Genomic DNA, 25520 nt, shown 5'->3' with positions numbered 1-25520 from the left:
AACTGACCATTTCAGTCATGTTGACTTATTTGTAAATCTTACTTTGCTGAACATTATTGCTGTTTACAGTTTATCTCTATCTATAATAATATTCAAGATAATAACCAAAAACAGCAAAATTTCCTTAAAATTACCAATTCAGGGGCAGCAACCCAACAACAGGTCGTCCGATTCATCTGAAAATTTCAGGGCAGATAGATCTTGACCTGATAATCATTTTTACCCCGTCAGATTTGCTCTAAATGCTTTGGTTTTTGAGTTATAAGCCAAAAACTGAATTTTACCCCTATGTTCTATTTTTAGCTGTGGCGGCCATCTTGGTTGGTTGGCCGGGTCACGCCACACATTTTTTAAACTAGATACCCCAATTGTGATTGTGGCCAAGTATGGTTTAATTTGGCCCAGTAGTTTCAGAGAAGAAGATTTTTGTAAAAGATTACTAAGATTTACGAAAAATGGTTAAAAATTGACTATAAAGGGCAATTACTCCTAAAGGGGTCAACTGACCTTTTCGGTCATGTAGACTTATTTGTAAATCTTACTTTGCTGAACATTATTGCTGTTTACAGTTTATCTCTATCTATAATAATATTCAAGATAATAACCAAAAACTGCAAAATTTCCTTAAAATTACCAATTCAGGGGCAGCAACCCAACAACAGGTCGTCCGATTCATCTGAAAATTTCAGGGCAGATAGATCTTGACCTGATAAACAATTTTACCCCATGTCAGATTTGCTCTAAATGCTTTGGTTTTTGAGTTATAAGCCAAAAACTGCATTTTACCCCTATGTTCTATTTTTAGCCATGGCGGCCATCTTGGTTGGTTGGCCGGGTCACGCCACACATTTTTTAAACTAGATACCCCAATGATGATTGTGGCCAAGTTTGGTTTAATTTGGCCCAGTAGTTTCAGAGGAGAAGATTTTTGTAAAAGTTAACGACGACGGACGACGACGACGGACGACGGACGACGGACGCCGGACGACGGACGCCGACGACGGACGCCGGACGCAAAGTGATGGGAAAAGCTCACTTGGCCCTTCGGGCCAGGTGAGCTAAAAAGGGAAGATGCAGCTTTCTGTCCTTCAAGATATCATGTTTAACTGGCACATTAGAGTGTTTGTCCTCACTGAAAATCTTTCCTGACTTTCTGAAAGTCAAACAGACTTGTGATACTACTTTATACTATTAAATTCAGAATTTGTTCTAGGATATCATAATTGGATTTATTCTAAGCACTCTATCCTATATATAAGTTATTCTTGGTTTCAAGTAGAACCAAAGGCATACATTCATATTTCTGATAGCAGTTGGCCTTTTTAACCTTTTATTTTAGCAGTAATCTAAAAACTGACAACTAATAAATAATACCTATCATATATTGGTTTCTTCTTCTTTCTTAAGTTTTCTCTCCCTTGTTCTATTTTTGATGCCATTAAACGTCTCTCCTACAAAATAGTTTATTTCATTGTTAAATCTCTTATGCTATTTAAAATGCACATTGAAAAAAAGAACTCTGATACACTTTCTTTCCAATTCAAATAATAAAATAATTTTACTTACTATTTGAGATTAAACAAATAATTGCTATATTTAAAGAAAAATAAACACACAAAGGTCTTGTTTCTTTTATTCTCATTTAAAATTCTAAATCTATATCTCTGTTTGAGTAGGTAAATGATAATTTTTATTTAAATAAAAAATATTCTCAAATTGGTAATGACAAATGTAAAATCTCCCATGAGTTTAACATTGATTGATTATAGTGTTTTAACGCCACTATTGGCCAATAGGTGGCAGCCAGTTTTTATTGGTAGAGGAAGCTGGAGTGCCTGGAGAAAATTGCCGACCTTAGTTAGGAAAACCGACAATCCTAGTCAATTAAGATTGGAGTCAAGTGCACTGTATGGGCAGGGTTTTGCACTCACAACCTCATTGTTGACTGGCTAGTGATTATAGTAGTAGACCACTTTGCCAACAAGACCTTAATGAGTTTAACATAAACCTCATATGTACTCACATCATTCAGCTGTACAATCTGGGTTTCTGTGAGTACAGCACTCGGTGAGAAGACTGTAAATTTCTCTGATTTGAGTATATTGAGGAACTGGAGAGCATAATCCCTTTGTTGACTGATTAACCAATCTTTCCAGGATGTACATAAGTCATAGATATGGAAACCCATTTCTGTTCCCTTTATAAAGTAAATTAGATATTATTATTTTTTGTAATTATATTGATTGCAATTTTATTGGCAAACTATGTTAATATTCACAAATTTTTGCATCAAACTTGAGAGAAAAATATATCGCAGTGCTAAGGCTTTGCCATTCACCTAAACATGATAATATGCCTGTTTCATTAGGAACCATATCTTCTCTTCAAACAAGACATTTACAACTGTTGTCTAAGGTCATATCAAATGACTTAATTGAAACGAAACAAGTTAATCTTCATTGGTTCCAAATTATTGACGAAGATTCATCTCTTTCTGAATAAAAAAAAAATGGCTTTAGTTTTCACTGGGTCCTATCCTTTTTAAACTGGTAGGTTGCTAACACTAACTTAAATATTTCTCTGTCTTACGGTAGTACTCATCAAGTTTGAGCTTGCAGTTGACACAATTCTGAGTATTTCTCTGCCCATGGATACCCAACAATTCTAAATCTTTTGTCCAAATTATTACCCTTTTCTTCATCCATAAATACTCACTAATTTTGAGTTTGTGTTTACAAAACTGAGGATTGTCTTGGATTTTATAAATATCTGAGTAAAAACTTTTAAATTTGCAATAACATTCTTCAGTTTGCCCACTGGTACTCACCACTTCAGAGTTTGTTGACAAAACAGTTCTGAGTATTTCTCTGCCCCTAAGTTCTCCTTGGATATAGGATAACAAGAATGTTCTGTCATCAAATTGACATCTTGGAGATAACATAAACGTCATCAAACGACCAATCTGTAAAGTTAATGTTTGAGTGAATGCAAGGATAAAAGCGTAAAATACATACATCTAGTATGATTGCCAATGACCAACTATCATTCAGAGTTCAAATGACGAAAAAAAAAACAATAAACAATTTGTTAACATATCAATGATACTGTGGATTTAGTAGTATACGTTGGATACCAATTTTCGTGGGTATGGTTGAAAGTTGATTTCAAATGGTCAACAATTTACAAATGTTCTATAAGTTTTGCATGCAGAGATCGGCAATACCACCAAATCATATATCCACAAAAATGACAGTTTTCCTCAATCCACGAAAATTAATACCAACAAAACTTATTGAATCCACAGTATCTGATATTTTTTTTTCAAATACAAAATACTGTGTCCATAGAACACAATGATGTGCTCACACTATCACATTTCCATTTTTAGTGAACCACGAAATATGGGTCAAAACGACAAGACATGAATTAAAAGAATTTCACATATTAAATGAACATATAATTTAAATTTCGAATTGATGGTAAAATACGATAACCCAAAACCTTAACCTGATAGCTAACTAACCAACACTTATTATATTAGCCTTTTTGACACCAAAGAACAGTTTCTAAATACTACAAAGATATGTCAACTGCGACAAATGTGACAACAAAGATACCTAAGTGTCCACAAATTGATACCAACTGTACTATTATAAACCATAAAACCATAAAAACAAATGTACCTGAACTCGTACAATATCTTTAGCTCCCCACATTATCAAGTTCTTATCTTTTCTAGGTAGTATCCTGTCCTGAAATTTAGAAATAAAAAATATAAGTTAAGAAATTCATCAATGACCCCATATTCAGATTTGCAATGAAGCTTAAATTTTAAACCATTAAGAAGAAAATGTCATTAATAAAATATGAAGTAGCACATACCTTATTTTCAAATGAAAATTATTCAAGATTTCATATCAAGATTTTTACAAATGAAATTCTTACTATGGTCTATTAAATTTATAATACATAATCATGAATTTAACAAATTATAGAGCAAGGAAAAAGTTCATTATCATTTATCCGATGATGGACAAAAAAAAGTTTGAGTACATTTGCACCTGTCAAAAAAAATTATTATTTTCACCTATGCAGATATAAAAACACATCTGCATTTTCCTATTGAAAAATCTAGCAGACCAATTGCTGAGGAGTTATATAAGCATCAAAGTGTTCATGTATATACACTCGAACTTACCTGAGACAATGTTACTTCCAATGCACGGTAGAGAAACTCAAATAACCGTCTAATGTATTTTGTTTCTATGGTAATAGGCTCAGATTTTTCCAGTAAATTTAGTTTCTTTTTGCCAGGTGTCTTTTTTATTTCATCAAGTTCTGTAATCAATCAGTAGAAATGTTATTTTACTTATTACTGATTATGTTCAAAACCTTCAAAATAACTGAACATGTCTTCTGCAAAGCTATTGTTGTACATTTATGTATGAAAAAATACAACTGCATATTAGGAAGGCTGGTTTATCTTTTTGTCCTTTTGTTTTTCTGTCACGGCATTGTCAGTTTGTTTTGGTCCTTTGACTATCTCATTTGTATATGTCACCTCTCTTTTACACAAATAAGGTATATGAACAGAACTACTATGACTATACGATTGTGAACTGACTATGTGTTGATATGTTTGCTTTTTTTTCTCTTATTATTATTATTTTCTACTACTGGTAGTAAATTGTAAATGAGGGCTTCAGGGAAGATAAGTAATTGTAGCTAACTGTGTTTATCCTCTTCAAATAAAGAATTTATTATTATTATATTATTATTATGACAGTTGTTATCCATTTGTTTGATGTGTTTGAGCTTTTGATTTTACTATTGGTAGGGACTTTCCATTTTGGATTTCCCTCAGAGTTCAGTATTTTTGTGATTATACTTTTTACACCTTTTAGCAGTTACTTTAAAAGATCTTTTTAAAAAATAAAATATATATTTTTCAAGTACAGTGTCTAGATAATATGCATATTTTAATACCCAAACCATTGAAAAGTTTGTAATTAACAATCTTTATGAATAGGGATCAATAACAATGTTACTGTATAAAGAGCTAAATGCTGATAGAAACAAGAATATGTCCCAAGTACACGGATGCTCCACTCACACTATCATTTTCTATGTTCAATGGACCGTGAAATTGAAGTAAAAACTCTTATTTGGCATTAAAATTAGAAAGATCATATCATAGGGAAACAAGAATGTGTCCAAAGTACACGGATGCCCCACTCGCACTATCATTTTCCAAGTTCAATGGACCATGAAAATTGGTAAAAAATATAATAAAGCATTAAAATTAGAAAGATCATATCATAGGGAACATGTGTACTAAGTTTCAAGTTGATTGGACTTCAGCTTCATCAAAAACTTTAACCTGAAACTCACATTTTATTTTCTATGTTCAGTGGACCGTGAAATTGGGGTCAACAGTTTAATTTGGCTTTAAAATTAGAAAGATCATATCATAAGTAACATGTGTACTAAGTTTCAAGTTGATTGGACTTCAGCTTCATCAAAAACTACCTTGACCAAAAACTTTAACCTGAAACTCGCACTTTCATTTTCTATGTTCAGTGGACCGTGAAATTGGGGTCAAAAGTATAATTTGGCTTTAAAATTAGAAAGATTATATCATAGTAACATGTGAACTAAGTTTCAAGTTGATTGGACTTTAGCTTCATCAAAAACTACCTTGACCAAAAACTTTAACCTGAAGCGGGCCAGACGGACGAACGAACAGACAGACGAACGAACAGACGGACGGACGAACAGACGCACAGACCAGAAAACATAATGCCCCTCTACTATCGTAGGTGGGGCATAAAAATGTACTAAGTTTCAAGTTGATTGGACTTTAACTTCATCAAAAACTACCTTGACCAAAAACTTTAACCTGAAGCGGCACGAACGAAGGGAAGGACGAATGAACACACAGACAAAAAAACATAATGCCCCTCTTCTATCGTAGGTGGGGTATAAAAATTCTTTATTATCCAACTTACTTGATAAAACAATCAGGTCAACAGATATCACCACCCATTTCTTTAGTCTATCAATAAACTCAGACTGAGTAAAAGGTATGAACTCATTTCTTTTCTTCTTCCCTAGTCCAAAAATACTCCCCAATAATCCTGTCGGTTTGCTGTCTACAGAGAATGCCCTGCTGACCATATTCGGTTTCTGTGAGATGTGAAATTTTTTATCCCCGCTGTCTTCAAATGGCTGATCTACAAAAGTAGTCACTTTGTTGGTACCTTGAGTTTGGAAGGAAGGAGTGGATTGATAGGGTCGGATTGAGGTGCTTGGGAAAAGCATGGTAATCTTGCTGCCTACAAAGGAAATATATTACATGGTAAACAGGGTAAACATTGTTATACTTGGATACCAATTTTAATTTAAAATGGAGTGAGAACTTGTTTTCAATCAACTCATAATTGGATTTTTTACACATTTCTTTTTTTGTTGAGTTAACTCTGAAATTTCATAATCCATTTAAAGCAATGATAATTGCAGTAATACAAAGCGGAATACTTATTGTGATCTTCAGAGATACAGGATTATATTCTAAGTTCTATGTAATCCAGTCATTAAGCTGACAGAAATGTATAACACAGACATAGAATAGGAGTCCATACACCAGTTATATTGTACAGGTGTGGCAAACTTTAAGTAAAAATATGTTTCTCGTGAGATATAATGTTTTATCTACATTGCATAATTGGGGGCCTTGGTGGCCGAGTGGTCTAAGTAGTTACTACTGCTACATTGCATAATTGGGGGCCTTGGTGGCTGAGTGGTTTAAGTAGTTACTACTGCTATATTGCATAATTGGGGGCTTTGGTGGCCGAGTGGTCTAAGTAATTACTACTACTACATTGCATAATTGGAGGCCTTGTAGGCTGAGTGGCCTAAGTAGTTACTACTGTATTCACTAGCCAGTCAACACTGAGGTTGTGAGTTCAAACCCCGCTAGTGTGGAAGCACTCGACTCCAATCTAACTTGACTAGGATTGTCAGTTTTCCTATCGAAGGCTGTGGTTTCCTCTGGGCACTCAAGCTTCCTCCACTAATAAAAACTGGCTGCTACAAAATAGCCTAAATGCGGTGTTTAAAAGTGGCGGTAAAACACCAGAACCAAATCAAATCAAAGCATTGCATAAATAATACAGGATATACCATTTGTGCATATAGAAATTCTAAAATGAAGAGGGTTGAATATAGGCACTGGCTACGGTTACATGGAAATGTAACAATAATAAAAATATTATTGTTACATTGGAGACTAAATGCCGGAATCCATGGTTGGGTAAGGACCTGTTTAATTACGAATGTAACAATAATTATTGAGGCTACAGTTACATTGCGTTATTGTTACATGAAAAAAAGCAATGTACGATGGGACTAGTAATATGTACTAAATAATAAAAGTTGAAGACATTTATTACATACATTTATAACATACAATTTATTTACTGTAATTTTTTATTTACAATGTCAATGACAATTTCTACAAATCCAGTAAGTTGTTTTTAAAGTCCGACACATTTTTGATGAACGAAATTACGTCCTCCACGGATACGTGTTCATACATAATTTCTTAGTATTTAAGTTACAGTTTGCAATTTTTGCTTTTGATTATCAATTTGCATCAAGTTATAAAGCTGTATGAAAAGGATGTCTTGATATTGTTTCAGTTTCGTTTAAAACGCATCCCAAGTTTTATTTTTTTTTCACCATAAACAAAATTGGTCCAAAGTATAATGACAGTAATAAGAGTAGGTGTACAGTTAAATAATTTTAAAAAGTGAAACCATTGAACTATATTTTTCGCCTTTGACAGTCACACTCCTAATTTTGAGTAGTATCTTTAAGAACATCAAAACCATTAATACGTAGTAAAACTATTCAAGTTGTACACCATTTGTTGAATAATAATATTTTATTATTTATCAGTATTAAATTACAAGTATTGTTTAGTACATATGAAAGAATGAAGCAATACAACTATAGAAGATTTAAGTTAAATCAATCTAGCGTACATTGCTGTTTTTCATGTAACAATAACATAATGTAACCGTAGCCTCAGTAATTATTGTTACATTTGTAATTAATCGGTTCCTCACCCAACTTTGCATTCCGGCAATTAGTCTCCAATGTAACAATAGTATTTTTATTATTGTTACATTTCCATGTAACCGTAGCCAGTGCCTTGAATATATAGTGCTGATATATTTTTATTTAAAATTGTTCAAATAAATATAGATAAGAGTGGCCAGGAGAAAATATTCAACTTGCTATAAAAAGAATAATAATGGGCAAAGAGTGAAAAGCAATGTTCCTTTTTTTACAAGCAAGTAAAGAAGTTAAAATATTTCAAGTATATTTGAATTATTTAAGTAAAGAATGACTGAAAATTTCCACTGAATTGTCCCTTATCTTTCAAGATTCAAATTTTACATGGAACTATAAAACTATTCAGAAAACAGTATATAATTTCCTTCAAAAACTGAAATGATATCACTTGCATTTCATCGATGGGTAGTAGCAATAACATATGCACATTTTTTATTTATTAGTGATGACTTAGTTTAATTCCTTTAATACAGTGTGTATATTTAATTTACCATAAGTACTGATACTAGTAGTTCTTTTGTATGGTTTAGTTTTTACAGTAGAAGTTCCTTCTTGGCTCTCACTTTCAACAAATGTTAACACACACAAAACAACAACATACTGAAGAGCCTTCACTGTTTCTGTCTGTTTAGAACTCTTTCCTGAAAAAGAATAAAATTATTTCTTATAGTGGTACCTAACACTACAGGGAGATAACTCTGTAAAATCAGCTAAATGTTTAAATTACGTTGTGTTGTTAAGGGAATATAAAGCTTCTCAATGATCAAAATAAGTGTTTGTCAAACTGTTATATAACAAGTGAATTTTTTCTGATTAAACAGTTGGTTCAAATTTTTTGAAATTTTCATATTTTTGTCAAAGGGTAAAAGTAAATAATTTGTCAAAATGTTAAGAAAACTAAACGAGCCAAATTAATTTTAGTGTAAGTGTTGGGTATGACCTTAAAAGTGCTTTTTGAAATAGTACTGTGAGCATAGCTAATAAAATAATATCCTAGCACCATATAAAGCAATGGCAAAGTCCATCAATTGCTTAGAAAAACAAAAAACAAAATCTAAATAAAAAAACAATTAAGAGGTGAACAATGGCAGTATATTGCTAAGATTCTAAGAAATTTTCATTAAATTCGGATCATGTGTTTAGAAGAAGCACAAAATCTGTCTAAAATGTTTATACACACCATATACAACTTCTTCAACACGTTCTAACAACTTTAATAAGTCTAAAATCTCTTCACATTGCTGTATATGGGTAATTCCTGAACACCTGCAAAAAAAGATAATTCACATGGTCAATTAAAAAATTGTGTGAACAAAACTAGATATATAATTTTTACTGAAATAAAGAATGATATAAGTATATACATTATACTGTGGATCATTTTAAAATACTCATGGGATACTAATTTTCAGGGATTGCATGGGAAAGTTAATCCACGAAATTAGATGTCTAATGAAGTGCCAATTATCTAAATGCTTGTCAGCAAAACCATGAAATCAAATATCCTTGAATGTAAAAAAAATCCGTAATACTGTAAATTCATTAATTATTGTGTGCATTTGTTGTTGCGATTTTGCAATATTTAGAAAATTCCATTTTAATTCATATAACAAATTTCAAAATGTGATTTAAATTTTTGAAATATTTAGAAAATTCCTTTTTAATTCATATAATAAATTACAAAATGCGAGTTTAAATTATTTCGATTATAACCCTGTTGCATTTTTCGCAATAATAAAAACATAGCAATAATTTCTGAATTTACAGTACTTGAAAATTGGTTACAGATCATCCAGTTGTAATATAACTAGTAATTTAGAAACAACATTTATACCTGAACTCTCTGATAGCAATTTTACACAATAGCATCTGTATATCCTCAAGAATTAGTTGGTATTCATCAATACCTTCCATATCTGTAAATCTGTAAGCATAAAGATACAGTTAATGCAAAGTAATTCAAAAGAATAATTACACAAAAAAAAAAAAAAAATCATTAAGGGGGCTCGCGGGTCTAAATCATTTCTTTTACTTAATATAGGATTTTGCTATATTTTTCTATAAATGAACATCTGCATTTGAAAAAAGCATACATTTTTTTAAAAGTACTTTTTTTCTGTTTAACTAATAGGAGAAATAGAGGTAATATTGAAATAAGAAAAGAACTAAATTACAGAAATTGCTCAAATTTTACAATAGTTTAGTTTTAGTACAGTTTATTTGAAAATAATAACAAAAAATATAGGTCACCGATGAGTTCAAAAAGATATTTCAATATTAATGCCAAAACATGGCTTTTTTGCACCAAAGGGAGATAATTTGGAGCTTTTTCAATGATATATACATTTAAAAGTCATCTGGGGCCAAAACGGATTGATTTTTTTGAATAATTTTTGTACCATATGATAAAGTAACAACTGAAACTTGTAATGAAAAAAAAAATGTTTAATTTTGTTCTGAAATTTGCCTCCTTAATGTGAAACATGTCTGTAACAGTAGTACTAAAAACAGCCAATTGAATGATTAGCAAACAAGTATTTACATCCCAAAATATGGAACTTCTTTATTTACTTCAAAACTTTTAGATAAATGTAATGTTACTATTGAACTATGAAATTGTATAGTTGGGAAAGTATGGTTATGAAAGCAGCAAAAAATGTATGCCAATACATAATATTCTTCCCTTATTATGATAGCCATTCAACTATTCTAGGCTCAAGGCAATTAAGAATTTTTAAATCTCCTATTTCAACAATAATTTAATACATACAGCTCTCCATCCTAACATCAAAGTGCTTCTTGATTTTTATCTTAACAAAACTTTACCTTGTTGTTATACTGTTAATTCTAGCCACTAGATTTGTTATCACTTCAATTATTCTGTTGTCTAACATCAATGAACTTATCACATCATTTTTCTCAAACATCTGAAATTGAAAAAAAGAAAATCTTATCAAACTAAATTGAATACTAGCACTGCCCCTACCTGTAGTGTGAAAGTAACAGAATTATTACACAAGCTTCATCCTTATATGTATTCTCTAACATTAAATTTAAACCAGGTGAACCAACACCTGAAGTGGTAATCCTGCAGTTTGGTAATAGTATTCTTTATCAGTAACTAGCCCAGTCTTTACCTGTATTGCCAGAGTCAGGGTGTTATGACACAAAGCTACATCTCTATGAGTATTCTCTATAAGGGACAGGAAAACAGCAAAAGCAGCTTGTTGTAGTTCATGGGGCTCCTCTATCTCTTCTATTGTAATAGAGCTGCAATAAATAATAATAAAAATGTTTAAACTTTTAAAAGATAAGTTTTCTGCTTAAAATAAATTAAGTCATTATTTTTCTTTCTAGATATTAAGTTCATATGTATCTAAACTTAAATGGTTTATACAAAGAGATAAATCTTCATTGTTTTCTGTCTTCCATAAATATGTCAATTCTTCAATCTAGCTTTTCTAACTTTTAATGTTCTAAACATACCTCATTTCAAATGTAAATGGTTTTCCAAGAATAAAAGAAACCACTTCTTCTATTTGTTCTGTATGTGTTGGATAATTATGTAGCTGTACTGCTAGTAGTTGGAAACTTTGTTTTTGCATAAACTCTTCGACCAATTTTTCACCAGCTCTTAATAAATAGGCTTTAATAACCTGCAAAAAAAGAGAGTATTATAGTCGTAATATAAATTAACTTTAGCGTGTTGATATAGTCAGCATCACAATTAATGGAGAATGTGCCCATGAAACACAGATTATGCCAACTCTTGCATACAAGGTTATAAAGGGACATAACTCAAGATTGGTAAAAAAGACACTACAAAACTGTGTACTTGATCTGAGTTTTGAGGTAATAAGCATTGTGTATAAGTATGATTTGGTTGATGCAAATTAAAGTTAGAGAAAATAGAACCACTACAGCAGGGGCATAAAAATGCAAAGTCAAAACATTTAAAAGAGATTTTTATTACAACATAACATATATTTTTACTGGGTTTAGTAACCTTATTCACTCAATTTCAAAATTAAAAGAAGCTAATGAATCAGACATCAGTGCCCCACTATTTACCTGTATGACAGCAGTTCTAATCTGAGGAGAACTATGATGAGCTAGGACTAGAGCTATGTCAGGTTTGATAACCTTCTGAAATACATTACTGATCTTGTTGTCTGGCAGTGTTAGCATCACATTAGTCAAAGTTTCTAGTAAACCTATAATAGATCAAATTTTATTGTTATAAGTATTAGATAAACATGATGGACTGTGAACTATTGCTCACAATTGATACCCAACTTCCAGTAATGGGAAAACAGTAAGTTACCAGATTAAAGACAATCACACAGTTATAAATGACGGCTTAATACTAAATTTCAGGAAGCTTTGAATTGAAGTTCCTTGGAAATAAACTTCTTAGAATCATAGGAAAGACGATGGAGAAAACAAGCATAGCAACCTTGAAGTAAGATTCCCTATTCAAAATTTCCAAGTTTGTTATGAACATTTGGGCACTTTAATGTGCTGAGTATCAAAATCATATGGTCTACCAATATTTTAAATACAAATAAATTACAAAAGGAACTTAACTTTTAAATTTTTTTTGAAATTAAGTAAAAAAACATTTATAATCCATACCAACACAAAGAGCAACCAGTCCTTTTTCTGCTTCTAGTTCGTCATCATCTTCATCAAAATCCACCTCTGGTCGTGGAGCATACAATCCTTCCTCATCATCTGTAGACATTTCTCTCGACAGGGAACCAGATGAGGCATAAGCTCCTATTTTTTTTAACAAAGATAACTTAGTGATCTTGTCAGGTGAAGTCCCTTCATACGAGCCAATAGAAAATCTCCTTTCACCAGAGGAACCAATTGACAGTTGTCTTTCCTTATGTTTATTATTATCTTCAGAAGTAGGAGTCATATTGCCTCCACTATCTGATTTTTCCAGATCTGATACTGTTTCTATTATTTCTTCATTATCTTCTGACAAATTAAGTTCAGTCTTTACTGTCTTTTTGTTTAATAGATCATCACTCTTGGTTGTCTGTATAGTATTATCTATATCAGATCCTGGACTACTAGAATCTTCAGGATTTGTTATTGTGTTGTCTTTACTCCAATCCAAAATTCTTTTAGCCTTGAATTCTGTAAGAAAGAATGATGGTAAACTTAAGTTTGTATTACTTACCTGGGAAAATGCAGTAGTTTCATGGCATTGTTTGGCACTGTTGATAGATTTTTTGACATTTCAACTAAGAAGCTAGGTCAAAACATCAAATGCATATGACAGAAAAAAGTATTTTTTAAAATGCCTATAAAAACATACTCCATCAATGGCCATGTACATTTCCCAGGTTAAACACTTTGTCAGGGATATTTATTTGTCTTATCTTAATCAGTTTTGGTTGGTTTTCTTTTTTTGCTATTTAGAATTTTAAAAAGTGTTACTGGCAGATCTTTAATTAACCCCCTTAAATTTATTTGCAATTTTGTCAGATTCCTAGCATTTAGAACTTTAGAACTTAAAACTATACACATGTCTATTGTTGAAGGCCACATGTTGACCTCTAGGTGTCTTTGATTATATTGCATCATTGGATTGCTGTCACACATCATCTTTCATTCATAAAAGGGATTTCATAACACTTTTAATTTTACTAAAAATAATTTCTGTAAAATCATAAAATCCCACTTAAGATTAATTTCAATATTAAACAAAATTAAAACAAGAAAATCTGGCATTCCATTTATAATATACAAATAATTCTTAAAACAACTTCATTATTGATATAACAAAACACCCATGAAGAATGAAGTTTCAAAAGTAGTTGAATATTTAAGATTTTCAGATATAACCCTAGCAAATCACTTGTTACCTGTATTTTCATTTGATGTCTGTTTTTCAATCTTTTTACCATGAGGAGTGCTTGTTATATTCATAGAATTCTTCACAAATATACTGTCTTTTCTCTTGCTTGGAGACTTTTCATCTGAAATAATACTATTGCATAAATATTTTCTTATCTTTGAAATAAAATAAATTCTAAACAAAAATTGGTTTAACTTTGTCCACATTTTATTAATAATGCATGATAAATGAATTATTATTTTTCCAAACTAATCAACAGGTCACCTGCAATATAAATTACAACATTATAATAAACTGAAAGTTTTAATATGATTTTCATTAACAAAATTTTCTTAAATTTTCCATTTCAACCTATCAACCAAGATTTTCAAAATTATGTAAGGACATTATGCCTTACTTTTTTGCTTACTTTAAAATATTAAATGAATGGAAATTTCAGTTGATCTAACAAGTTTACCAGCTAAAACAAAACTTACTCCACCATGTTACAAAATAAAAGCTGTTTTTTGTATGGTTGACATAGGAATTTGTTGCAGGATGTACAAACAATAGAAAATCACATATAGACATGATTAGGTGAATGTCTGGTGGTGTTCCCAGCATGCTTTGTAATATACTGATGACAGACTGGGCAATCTCAGCAGAGTAGGCTTTCATGTTGTCTTGAATTTTTTCCTATTGAATAAAATATAGGTACAATATAACAAGTATAAAGCTGGTCCTAACCAAGATTTTTTCTTCTTTTCATTAGTTGAGTACATTAAACAAATCTATCTTGTATTCTTTTGACCATTGTGTAATTTTGTGTGAATTCATGAATTCATTCAAGTCACCTCAACCTTATTCATTAATTAAGTGTTTAGAGTTTTAGACTATATATGATATCGACTTGATTTGTGGTTAAATGCATACATCATTGAACTACTAATCAAAGAATCTTGAAAACATCTCAGGCCCATAGCCAGGAATTTCCAAGGGGGGGGGGGGTATTTGGATTCATGAACTTGACTTTAACAGTCACATTTTGAACAGAACGTTGACTTTAACAGTGCTTATTTGTTTTCAAGGGGGGTTTTCTGTGCCCCCCCGAACCCCCACTGGCTACCGGTATGCATCTTTTGGTAGTTTACTGTCTTAATCACAATACCTACAAAGCTGATTCAGCATCTTTTTTAAATCAGGGTAAAAAATGTAATCTGGCATACAGTTTCATAAGTTCATATCATTGTGAACATTCTTACTAAGTTTCAAGTTAATATAACCTCCACTTTCAGATTAACAACCTTAACCTCGACGAACTGAATAATGGATGAAATATTGGATGTACTGATCATGAACAATGACAATAGACCAGACCTACTATTGTACAAAGGGTATAACAATTTCAGTGTATTCTACAAGTCCCTGCAATTTCCCAAAAAAATGTATTGAATATAAATTTGACTTACCTGATATATTTTAAAAATCTTACTGATCAGATTTATAGAATGAAACTGTTTAAGATTAAAGGCTTGATGTGGATGATCATCTCGAACTAATGATGCTAACACATGGAATATCATCACAAGTATACTGTCGTCTGCTCCCTCCCAAATCCTCCAGTTTAGCAGAAGGTCAACAATCACTGAAATGTTTGTAATCATGGCTTCTGATTTCCTTCTCATTACTAGGGTACCATCTTGTTCAAAGCGCAGCATTGATTCAGATGTTGCAGCATCAAGCAAAACCTAATAAATAAAAATAATATTCAATAAAAACATGTACATCGTCCGAAATCTTATTAATCAAGGAACAAACAATTCAACTTGAAAGTATTCTAGTACAGAAACTGTCTATTTAAAATATGCATTACGTGTAGTGATTTAAATGAGTCAATAGGCATCATTTATACCAAGGACGGAAATCAAAGAAATCAATTCAGTGAGTTTAATTGATTATAAAAGATAAGTAGGATTGGTTCTAGTTGATAGGTGTAGTAATTGAGCCATTTGAATTATTTATGATATGGAGATAGTTTAAATATATGGGGTCAACGGACCTCCTTCCTACTAAAAGCTACTGACCTTCAGTGTATGAAATCCTAAGACAGCCTTTGAGCTGGTCAGTACTCTATTTAGAAGCTGATTTCCATTTATGATCATGAAGTCTTTCGATGAATATGTAGAAAAGTTTACTAGAGCAAACAAGATCTGTAAAGACTTGGACTGAAGCAGCTCATGTAAGGAATCCTGCTTATGGTTGTCACAATTGTTTAGTTCAAAAACCTGGAAATGTTATGTAAAAACAACTTGAAAGTTAAGACTTGTACAGTTGTATGATTTATGTAAAAACCTGTTATTGTTTGAATATGTTTCCTATTATAATACTTTGAAATTGGATATTTTTGTTGTAGTCATATTTTGTTTAATTTATTTGGTACCAAAATTATACACACAAAGAATAAAACTTTGACCGAATTATCCCTACACCAACTTATTCCAATTTAAGGTATTCAGTAAGCCATGAATAACAGAAATTGACAATGTCCTAATACATTTTTTCATGAAAATAAATAATTAGTTATTTTGAATTTGATGACTTTCAATGCCACATTCCATTCAGGTGAATTTTGTACAATATTCCTTAAGAATCAAAATAATTTACATTGTATCTATTCATTTTTCATAGAATTGCCCATGGACAAGCATAACATTACTTGATAATTTATAACACTGTGTGCTTGCATTTCCATCATGATTTTCTTGATAGAGGGTTGCTGCTCACAAGGAAGCTATTAAACCAAGAGTTCCAAATGGTGAAGTTGAAATCATCCCTTGTAAATTTTACGGACGCCATCACGAGTTGGTTGACCGTTATGGAAAAACCGTATCACAAATGATATCGGATATATTCCTTACGTCGTAACTACATTCCCCTTCCCTTTCCTGAATGTGACCTACCAAATTAAACTATTTACCGGATTTGTTATCACATAAGCAACACGACGGGTGCCACATGTGGAGCAGGATCTGCTTACCCTTCCGGAGCACCTGAGATCACCCCTAGTTTTTTGGTGGAGTTCGTGTTGTTTATTCTTTAGTTTTCTAAGTTGTGTCGTGTGTGCTGTAGTTTGTTTGTCTTTTTCATTTTTAGCCATGGCGTTGTCAGTTTGTTTTAGATTTATGAGTTTGACTGTCCCTTTGGTATCTTTTGTCCCTCTTTTATAACACTGTCACTAATGCTTGATAAGCAAAAATCAGCCGAGTTGAGAGTAATCAAGTACAAGTCAGATTAAATCAAGCAAATTGTCTTTAAGTTATTACAGTAATGGACTTAAAAAATAAACAAATCTGTGCTCTCATTATTATTTCTATAATTTCTGTCTATGTTATATATGACAAGTCGCAAACAGCAAATTTTATAATAATCATTCTTTGAATGTCTTTAACTTATTCTTTTAAATACAACTAGTTATCTATAATCTATTCACCTTGGCAACAAGGAATAAAATTGCTTCCATCCCACCAGCTCCCTCTAAAGCTTTCTCTAGACTATGATGTCTGTGGGTCACAAGCTTGGCCTGGCATGTAAACAAAGCTGTAATTGGCTGTTGGATTAGCAGGTTACCACTGTCCTGACGCTGAGGGATACCAAGATTTGGACCAAGAATTTGCATATCTTGTGATGATGTATTTCTGTAGAAACAGGCTATGTCAGGCATCAGTGGGTTAAAAGTCAAAATCAGAGATGACTGAAATATAAACAGCAACTTATTACTATCTAGTACATAGATTTACAACAATGTGTGTCAATTCTTAAGTTTGACATACAATTTTCTTTCCTGTCTGCAATTTTGTGCTTTAGTTTGAAAATTAATCAATAAGAAATTTGCATTTTGTTGAGATTTCCACAAAAATTAAAAGCATTTGTTTAACTAACGTATAAGTTTTCTCCAAGGGACAAACTTCTAAAGCAAAACCATATATGATCCTTAGAAATAAAAAGTTTAATGAAAATTTTAACTTTACATAATAAAACAAGAATGTGTCCCTAGTACACGGATGCCTCATCCACACTTTCATTTTTTATGTTCAGTGGACAGTGAAAATGGGGGAAAATTTCTAATTTGGCCTGAAAATTAGAAAGAATAATCACAGGGAACATGTGTACTAAGTTTCAAGTTGATTGTACTTCAACTTCATCAAAAATTACCTCGACCTAAAATTTTAATGACGAATGGACGGACAAACGGACACACAGACTAGAAAAATAATGCCCATAAATGGGGTATAAAAAGGTCTATATCCTTAAATATATTTACAAATATTATTACCTTAAACTGTTTGAATTCTTTAATAACACTTACCCTTAATGAATCTAAATCAACCCTCTTTGATCCCACCAAAATATCTGTTGGCATCTTAGAGTGAAGCTCCATCTGTTTTGTAAGTAAAGGCCCATAACTGATATCCATATTCACATTATCACATTTATTTATTGTAACACAGCTAGGACCCACAGCATACAAATGGAATACTTCATCACTGCCATGGTTGCTCCCTAAAAGCAAAATTGACAGTAAATAACATTGTATTAAAAACTATTACAACCTTTCATACCAGATTCCTTTTCAAATGAGGACAGAAAATTACTCAGCTCTCTAACAAGTTGTATTTGCTCTCTTATAAGTTGCATTTGTTAATAAGGCACTCCAAACAGCTGTTTTGGGACAATGTACATTTTTTTTTATTATCTATTGAGCTATAATTGGAAGCTCATACTACAACTAAGCTATGGAATCAGCATCATGAAGATCTTAAACAAAACTTAATATCAACTAAATAGGGTACTAGTCCAGTTGTATTAAAATGCACAGCTGCTTTCCATCACATTACACAATGGTTCATCAAATTATGCTGAAAGACAATAATATCTTAGAGACAAAACTATAAGACTTTTGAATGCATTGAAATAAAAGGGCCCCAAAAAAAACCCACTGGGTTAAGCTTTGTCAGAGTTGTATATATAGATTTAGTGCATATAATTGTAATATGCATATTTATATCATCCCAGCACAAAACCACCAGCTATTGGTAAAATGCAATGGAAACAATTTTGCTTTCTAAATTAAATGAAGGAAGTTTGTAATCTGTGCCAAGATTATCATTCATAACATTATAACATGCCTTCACTAGATAAGTACTTACCTTCAAGTATCATGAGAGAGCTAAGAGTAAGTGTCTGACTGGATTGTTCAGGATCAGTACATGAGTGTCCAATACACAACAATGGAATCCTGTCCATCTGTTTTCTAGTTACAGAATGTTGATGCTCTAATTTTATTTCTTGTGACCTCCATCCATCTATTACAAGTTTTACCTTAAAAAAAAACAATCACATTGTCTTATATGCACCCAGATTGCATTTCCTTCTGAAGTAGTTGGTCTCACATTGAGTAAAAGAAAGAAGTATTTTTGCTATTTCATCTCACATGCTAAAATCAAAGCGCTTGAAAGCACTGACGGAATAGATTGCTTCAATTTATTAGTGGGAAGTAAAATTGAATATTGCAGTAGTTGTTGTTGATTTAACAGCTATTATAGACACTGGAAGATAACTCCAATTTTTAAAGTAAGGTTAACAATGACATAATTTATATTTTTAGAACAGATATTAGACTCCTGTACCTTGCAAAAGTTATGTAATTTTCTTGACAAGTGTAGAATCATTTTGTACCTGGAATATCTGAGCATATATTACATCGTTAAATTTCTGGAAATGTTCAGGGATAGGATGTATAGAATGTTTTGATCAATGCACTATATTTTGTGTATCAAAGAGGTAGTGATAAGCCTTGGAAGATTTAGTTATCAAGTCAGTCCCATACGGTTTTGATTGCATTTCATTCAATCTTTACCTAAAAATGGTCAAATGATGGTCCCTTTAACTTTGATATTTCATATATGTAAAATAGGTCATCAATGACAATTCATTGATTATGACTTATGAGTGATTCTTATTGTTACTCTAAATTGTAAAATGCAGTTCAGGCTTTATATCAAATCAGGACTACCTAATACTTTTTAATGTTATATTAGATTTTAAACAAGAATTTACCTTTCCAAAATAGGTAATGTCATCCTTTGAGTCTGTTTTAGTGGCTTCTACTTTCTCATTATAACTGACAAGTACATGGTGCCAATGTCCTTTTGTTAGAGATTCTTTTGATATCACATCTTGAAGTATGTGACCACTTTTACCATATTCTGTGGTCAATCTACAGGGTTAACAATAGTAAATTATTGATGAAAATGTTTCATTAAAAGACACAAAAGAATTAAATTTGATTAATAAATTATTTAAAGCAAATTTTCTTATGTAGGAGGGAATATAAGAACAAAATTCCAGTATACACTTAACTGTATTACAAATTGGTTACTACTTTAAATATATATAAATTTATCTGTAAACATTACAAGGAAGCTTCTAAATGGCAAAGTTGCAATCTCATACCTGCCAACTTTTCAAAATGCCCATGGGGGTTTTACATGCAAGATGGCTGACATAGTCCTACAAAACCTTCAAGGGGGCCTTCAAATATATTTTTAATGTTGTTTTTTTGCTTCTTCATACTTTAACAAGCCTCATTATCAAATTAGTAAATGATAGATTAAAGTTGCTTGAAATTAATAAGAAATGTATCTTCACTTTATAAATTAAACCCTTACTCCATCTAAATAGATAAAAACAAAAATGTGTCCTAAGTACACGGATGCCCCACTCGCACTATCATTTTCCATGTTCAATGGACCGTGAAATTGGGGCCAAAAGTCTTATTTGGCTTTAAAATTAGAAAGATGATATCATAAGCAACATGTGTACTAAGTTTCAAGTTGATTAGACTTCAGCTTCATCAAAAACTACCTTGACCAAAAACTTTAACCTGAAGTGGGGCGAACGGACGCACAGACGGACGAACGAACGAACGAAAGAAGGAACAGAGGCACAGACTAGAAAAAATAATGCCCCTGTACTATCGTAGGTAGGGCATAAAAAAGTTTCATTGGGAACATTTCTATATTTATCTTGACTAAACAAAATAGTATATTTCCACATAAAGATAAGACAATTTCACTTTCTTGAATCAGTACAGTAAAATATATAAGATGCTAATTTTTCACATAAACATACCTTACAAGTATGTAACCACTTTTGCTATGGACCCATACTTCTAACATTTTCTCTGTATTACCAATGGATACAAGATGAAAAAAGTCTGATATTTCCAAGCTACATTTGCCATGAAACAGGTGCTCTCTTGAACCAAATACTGCAAAATTTAAAGAAACTTTCATTATATTTCATGTCAGAAACCAAAACTCTTGTTAACTTTAGACTGTAATTTTATTTAAAAAGTTTACAAAAAGCTAAACAATGTCTAGGTATAGGATAACTGTTCTAATTAGTCAGAATTTTATTAAGTATGTTGACAAGTCTAACCTATTTTTCTCTGTCAGTCTTTAATATGTATCATGCAAACAAGTATCAATTTACCTTCTGAACTTGAAAAATAGACATGGTTTCCACTTTTTGTCTTTGAAATCTTCACAATATTTTCCTGATCTTCAGATAGTTTTACCCATGATGCAACTGTCAACCCTTGCTCTAATGGTGGCCATGATAACCCTTTTATTGGAATAAACATTGCAGCAATATCCCAGACATCTTGTGTACTTGTAGTATCAAATAAATCTAGGCCAGTCTCATAAACATCTGGTGATGTGCTCATTACAGAAGATACACTGGCAAAGAATGGGGAATATGATCCTACAGTAAGAAAAAATGTTAAATCAAATACAAAGTTTTAAGATAGAGATAAAAGACTTTCATTCGGATTCAGAAATGATCATAATAACCATTATGACTATTGCATGTACTTCTTATTATGGCTATGCATAAAGAAAGATCTTTTATGCTATGATTTGTGGATACCAATAGTTCAATCAATTATTTTTAAAATAACTTATTAAATACAGATATCTTGAAAATCATGTTCCTTTAAGAAATAAAATGTGCATTCTAAGAAATGAAACAGATATGGTATAGGTTTGAGAGGTGGCATCTATGATGTGAAAATTGAACATGAAACGCACTTGCAGGAGGGGTAAAAAGATATGTGTTACTCACCACTCAACAGCTTTCTATCTTTTATTCTTAGTGTTGACTGAACCAGACCAGACTTAGGTGACACCTCAAATGTACGTTTACATGGAAACGTTACACTGCAATGCGGCTGTGACGTAGAATTCTCAACAATCGATAGAAATGTTGATAATAGTAATTCCTGAATAACATAAAATCGTATTTCAGGTATTGTAAATTCAGAAATTATTGCCTGCATTTATTATTGCGATTTTGTCATTTTAGACTAAAATGCGACTTTAATTTTTGCGATATTCAGAAAAATCCTGTTTTAAAATCTTTTTAAATATTGCGATTATAACCTGTTGCATTTTTCACAATAATAAAAACATCGAAATAATTTCTGAATTTACAGTATTATATTGATTATATGTGCACACAAAGTCCTTCTTTTAATAATTCACAACAAATTTGTTAAAGTGTCAACGTCTGTCATTTTACTTTTAACATTTTAAATAAACAGCTGCACCATGAGTGGATGATACACCTGTCACATTTTCAAAGAATAAGGTTTATTTACTTCTCCATGTCATATTTGAAATTTATGAAAATAAAAAGGGAGCTTACATCAATAGATATAAACAATTCACCAAAGTTTCATGAGAATTGACAAATCCCTCTTTTATTAATGAATAAAACCCTGTAACTTGAAAACATAAATCTGAAATTCGAAAGGGCGCTCATGTCAACAGATATAAACAATTCATAGAAATTTCTTGCAAGTTGGTAAAAGCATTTTTGAATTATTGTTCGAAAGCTGGAAAATCACCCTTTTTTTAATGAATAAAACCCTGTAACACAGAAACATAAAATCTAAAATTTATCAAAAACGAAAGGGAGCTCTCATCAATAGATATAAACAATTCATTAAAGTTTTATGGAAATTGGTTAAAGCAGTTTTGAGTTAATGTCTGACATGTTGACGACAGATAGACAGTTGGACAAGGATATACTATAATACACCTTTTGTAAACGGGCATATAAAAAGTCTATGAGAGCTCTTATATTAAAATTTCAGAGATTGGTTTAAAATATATGAAAAGAAAGTACAGAATACATCACAATATTTTTGTGTCATTGGGTTGTTATGTTCTTGACAAATACATGTACCCTTCAGTTATCGAAACTGTGAAGAAAAATAACAATCTGGTAAACAAGTAAAAAAGTTTTATGAACATAAACAATATCATTACCTGAGGAATGTTTGCGTAATTAAATAACTGAAGTATTTTCTGCAGCTCGATTGAAGTAACTCTGTGTTGAGCCAGTAGTTGTATAAGAGACAGGAGAGAATTCCTTACTGAAACAAAATAAGAACAGACATAATAAGAATATCATTTTTATCTCAAAATTGGGACAATCGAATAAAATAGTGCAAAATAACTAATTTAACATGTGGAATAAATTGCAAAAGAAATGTTTTTCTTTTAAACTAAATCAGAATACAAATATTATTATTTGTCTGAGTAGCTGTTTGCATTTTCAAGTATGTTTTAAAGGTTAATTAATTTGCAAAAAAAATAAAAATTTCCAACTTAAAGCCTTATATTTTATTCCATACCTGAAGTTCCTCCATTGTCTTCTATCAATAATGTCCAAAATCCTATAAGTATATCCTCAAGCAGTCCCTATAATATAGTATTTAACCGAATTTAATGATCAAAATTCAGTATGAAGACAGTATATTAAACAGACGTATTAATATTGATTTGCAAAGGAATAAATGTCCTTGCTTGCAAATTATGTTATAAAGGGACATAACTCAGTGATAATAAGCATTGTTTATAAGTTTCATAGCATTTGGTTGATGCTAACTTCAATTAGAGAGCTAAAATGAAAAATTCAGCATTTTTTTCCATTTGTAAAGGGGCATAACTCTAAAACAATAAAAGTGATGCCACCAAAATACAAACTTAATCTGTGATTTTCTGGTGATTAGCATTGTGCATAAGTTTCATAACATTTGGTTGAGGCAAACTAAAGTTAGAGAAAAGAAACCAATGTTTCAGAAAGGAGTATGTCCGGTAAGGGACGATTTTGGCCTCAAATTTCAGGTTCCTCTAACGAAATATTTTGGAGACTTTTTAAACACTTAAGTGTCTATTTAAGTTGATTTAATTAGTTTATGTGAAAGATTTTAACTGAGTTACTCATTAAAAGCGCTCCGACTCAAGCTTTAAAAATATGAAAAATGTATCAAATATGCCAAAAAAATGTCACTTTTCAGATGGTTTTTGTCAAAAATGAAAGTGGCCGCATCCTTGTTCATCCTCAACCTTTATATATGTTATGTATTATCATCAAATACAACTTACATTTCAATATTGAGAATGAACACAAATGCGGACACTTTCATTTAAGACGGAAACTGTCTAAAATTTAACTAAAATTGTGAAGATTTAAGTAATTTAGCAAGACTTAATGATGGTAGTACCAAATATATGTGCATTGTATTGTCAAAAAACAGTCCATATTTATGTAGCAGAAGCATTCTACTTTCCAATAAATACCTAAAAGTTTAACTTTTAACAATTTTGTAAAACTGCTTTATTTTGGGTCCAAAAAGGGGTCTTACTGGACCTACTACTTTTTTTCATTTGTAAAGGGATATAACTCTAAAACAGTAAAAGTAACGCCACTAAAATTCAAACTAGATTTGAGTTTTGTGATAATAAGCATTGTCTACAAGTTTACACAGGTTATGTTAACAGGTCTTAACAGTAATTGACATAAATTTACCTCGTGACAAACTGCCTGTGTTGCTTTATGACTTGCTCTCAATGTCTGTAACAACTTATGAAGAATTTGACTTAATACATCTGTTATATTTTCTTCGTGCTGAATTTTGATCATCAATTCTACTAGAATCCTGAAAACAGCAGGGTAAATCTCCATTCCATATCCATTCTCCATGGATTTTATTTGTATGTTATTGTCATCTGATCCACATTCAGTGTCACCATAGTAACCACCTTCCCCAAACATCAAAGAGTCGTAGTCTTCATCACTAGTTGTATGTAAGTACTGGCGTATCTCATCATCATCAATGTCATCATCTTTAATAAACTGAAATATAAAAGAACAATTTTCCATCAGATGAAAATACGAGGACAAGAACATGTTAAAATATATTTAAATTAGGACATTTTAAAAGTTCACTGAAAAAAACTCTGAATGTATGGATTTCAGCTTATCAGTATCATAATTCTTTTATTTTTGTAATTATCTTTTTACGTAAAAAAGTTTAAACAGTACTTGTGATGACAATTTGACAGATGCCTCTTGTGGAGAAGAAGTTGGTCACACTCCCAGTTTACCAAGTTTACCC

At 31.5% G+C, this 25520-nt stretch overlaps 1 protein-coding gene across 1 annotated transcript in view; it reads right to left on the bottom strand.

The window, feature by feature from the left end:
* The window catches only part of LOC139517256 (lysosomal-trafficking regulator-like), a 70466-nt gene that overhangs the window by 17996 nt on the left and 26950 nt on the right, over positions 1-25520 (bottom strand). The window contains exons 8-35 of the mRNA XM_071308096.1: positions 24932-25258; positions 23754-23820; positions 23386-23492; positions 22178-22334; positions 21545-21817; positions 21182-21320; positions 20108-20267; positions 19198-19369; positions 18357-18550; positions 17481-17741; positions 16075-16275; positions 15460-15738; positions 14488-14686; positions 14019-14132; positions 12775-13287; positions 12211-12353; positions 11626-11795; positions 11277-11409; positions 10966-11066; positions 9974-10063; positions 9320-9405; positions 8631-8780; positions 6009-6335; positions 4199-4338; positions 3684-3752; positions 2828-2962; positions 2024-2197; positions 1375-1451 (exon numbers count right to left, since the gene is read on the bottom strand). Coding sequence (XP_071164197.1) covers positions 1375-1451; positions 2024-2197; positions 2828-2962; positions 3684-3752; positions 4199-4338; positions 6009-6335; positions 8631-8780; positions 9320-9405; positions 9974-10063; positions 10966-11066; positions 11277-11409; positions 11626-11795; positions 12211-12353; positions 12775-13287; positions 14019-14132; positions 14488-14686; positions 15460-15738; positions 16075-16275; positions 17481-17741; positions 18357-18550; positions 19198-19369; positions 20108-20267; positions 21182-21320; positions 21545-21817; positions 22178-22334; positions 23386-23492; positions 23754-23820; positions 24932-25258 — 4958 coding nt within the window. The remainder of the gene's footprint in view (positions 1-1374; positions 1452-2023; positions 2198-2827; positions 2963-3683; positions 3753-4198; positions 4339-6008; positions 6336-8630; positions 8781-9319; positions 9406-9973; positions 10064-10965; positions 11067-11276; positions 11410-11625; positions 11796-12210; positions 12354-12774; positions 13288-14018; positions 14133-14487; positions 14687-15459; positions 15739-16074; positions 16276-17480; positions 17742-18356; positions 18551-19197; positions 19370-20107; positions 20268-21181; positions 21321-21544; positions 21818-22177; positions 22335-23385; positions 23493-23753; positions 23821-24931; positions 25259-25520) is intronic.

This window comes from Mytilus edulis, chromosome 3, assembly GCF_963676685.1.
Source record: "Mytilus edulis chromosome 3, xbMytEdul2.2, whole genome shotgun sequence".
In the NCBI taxonomy this organism is placed as follows: domain Eukaryota; kingdom Metazoa; phylum Mollusca; class Bivalvia; order Mytilida; family Mytilidae; genus Mytilus; species Mytilus edulis.
This window is presented reverse-complemented; position numbering and strand designations above follow the sequence as displayed.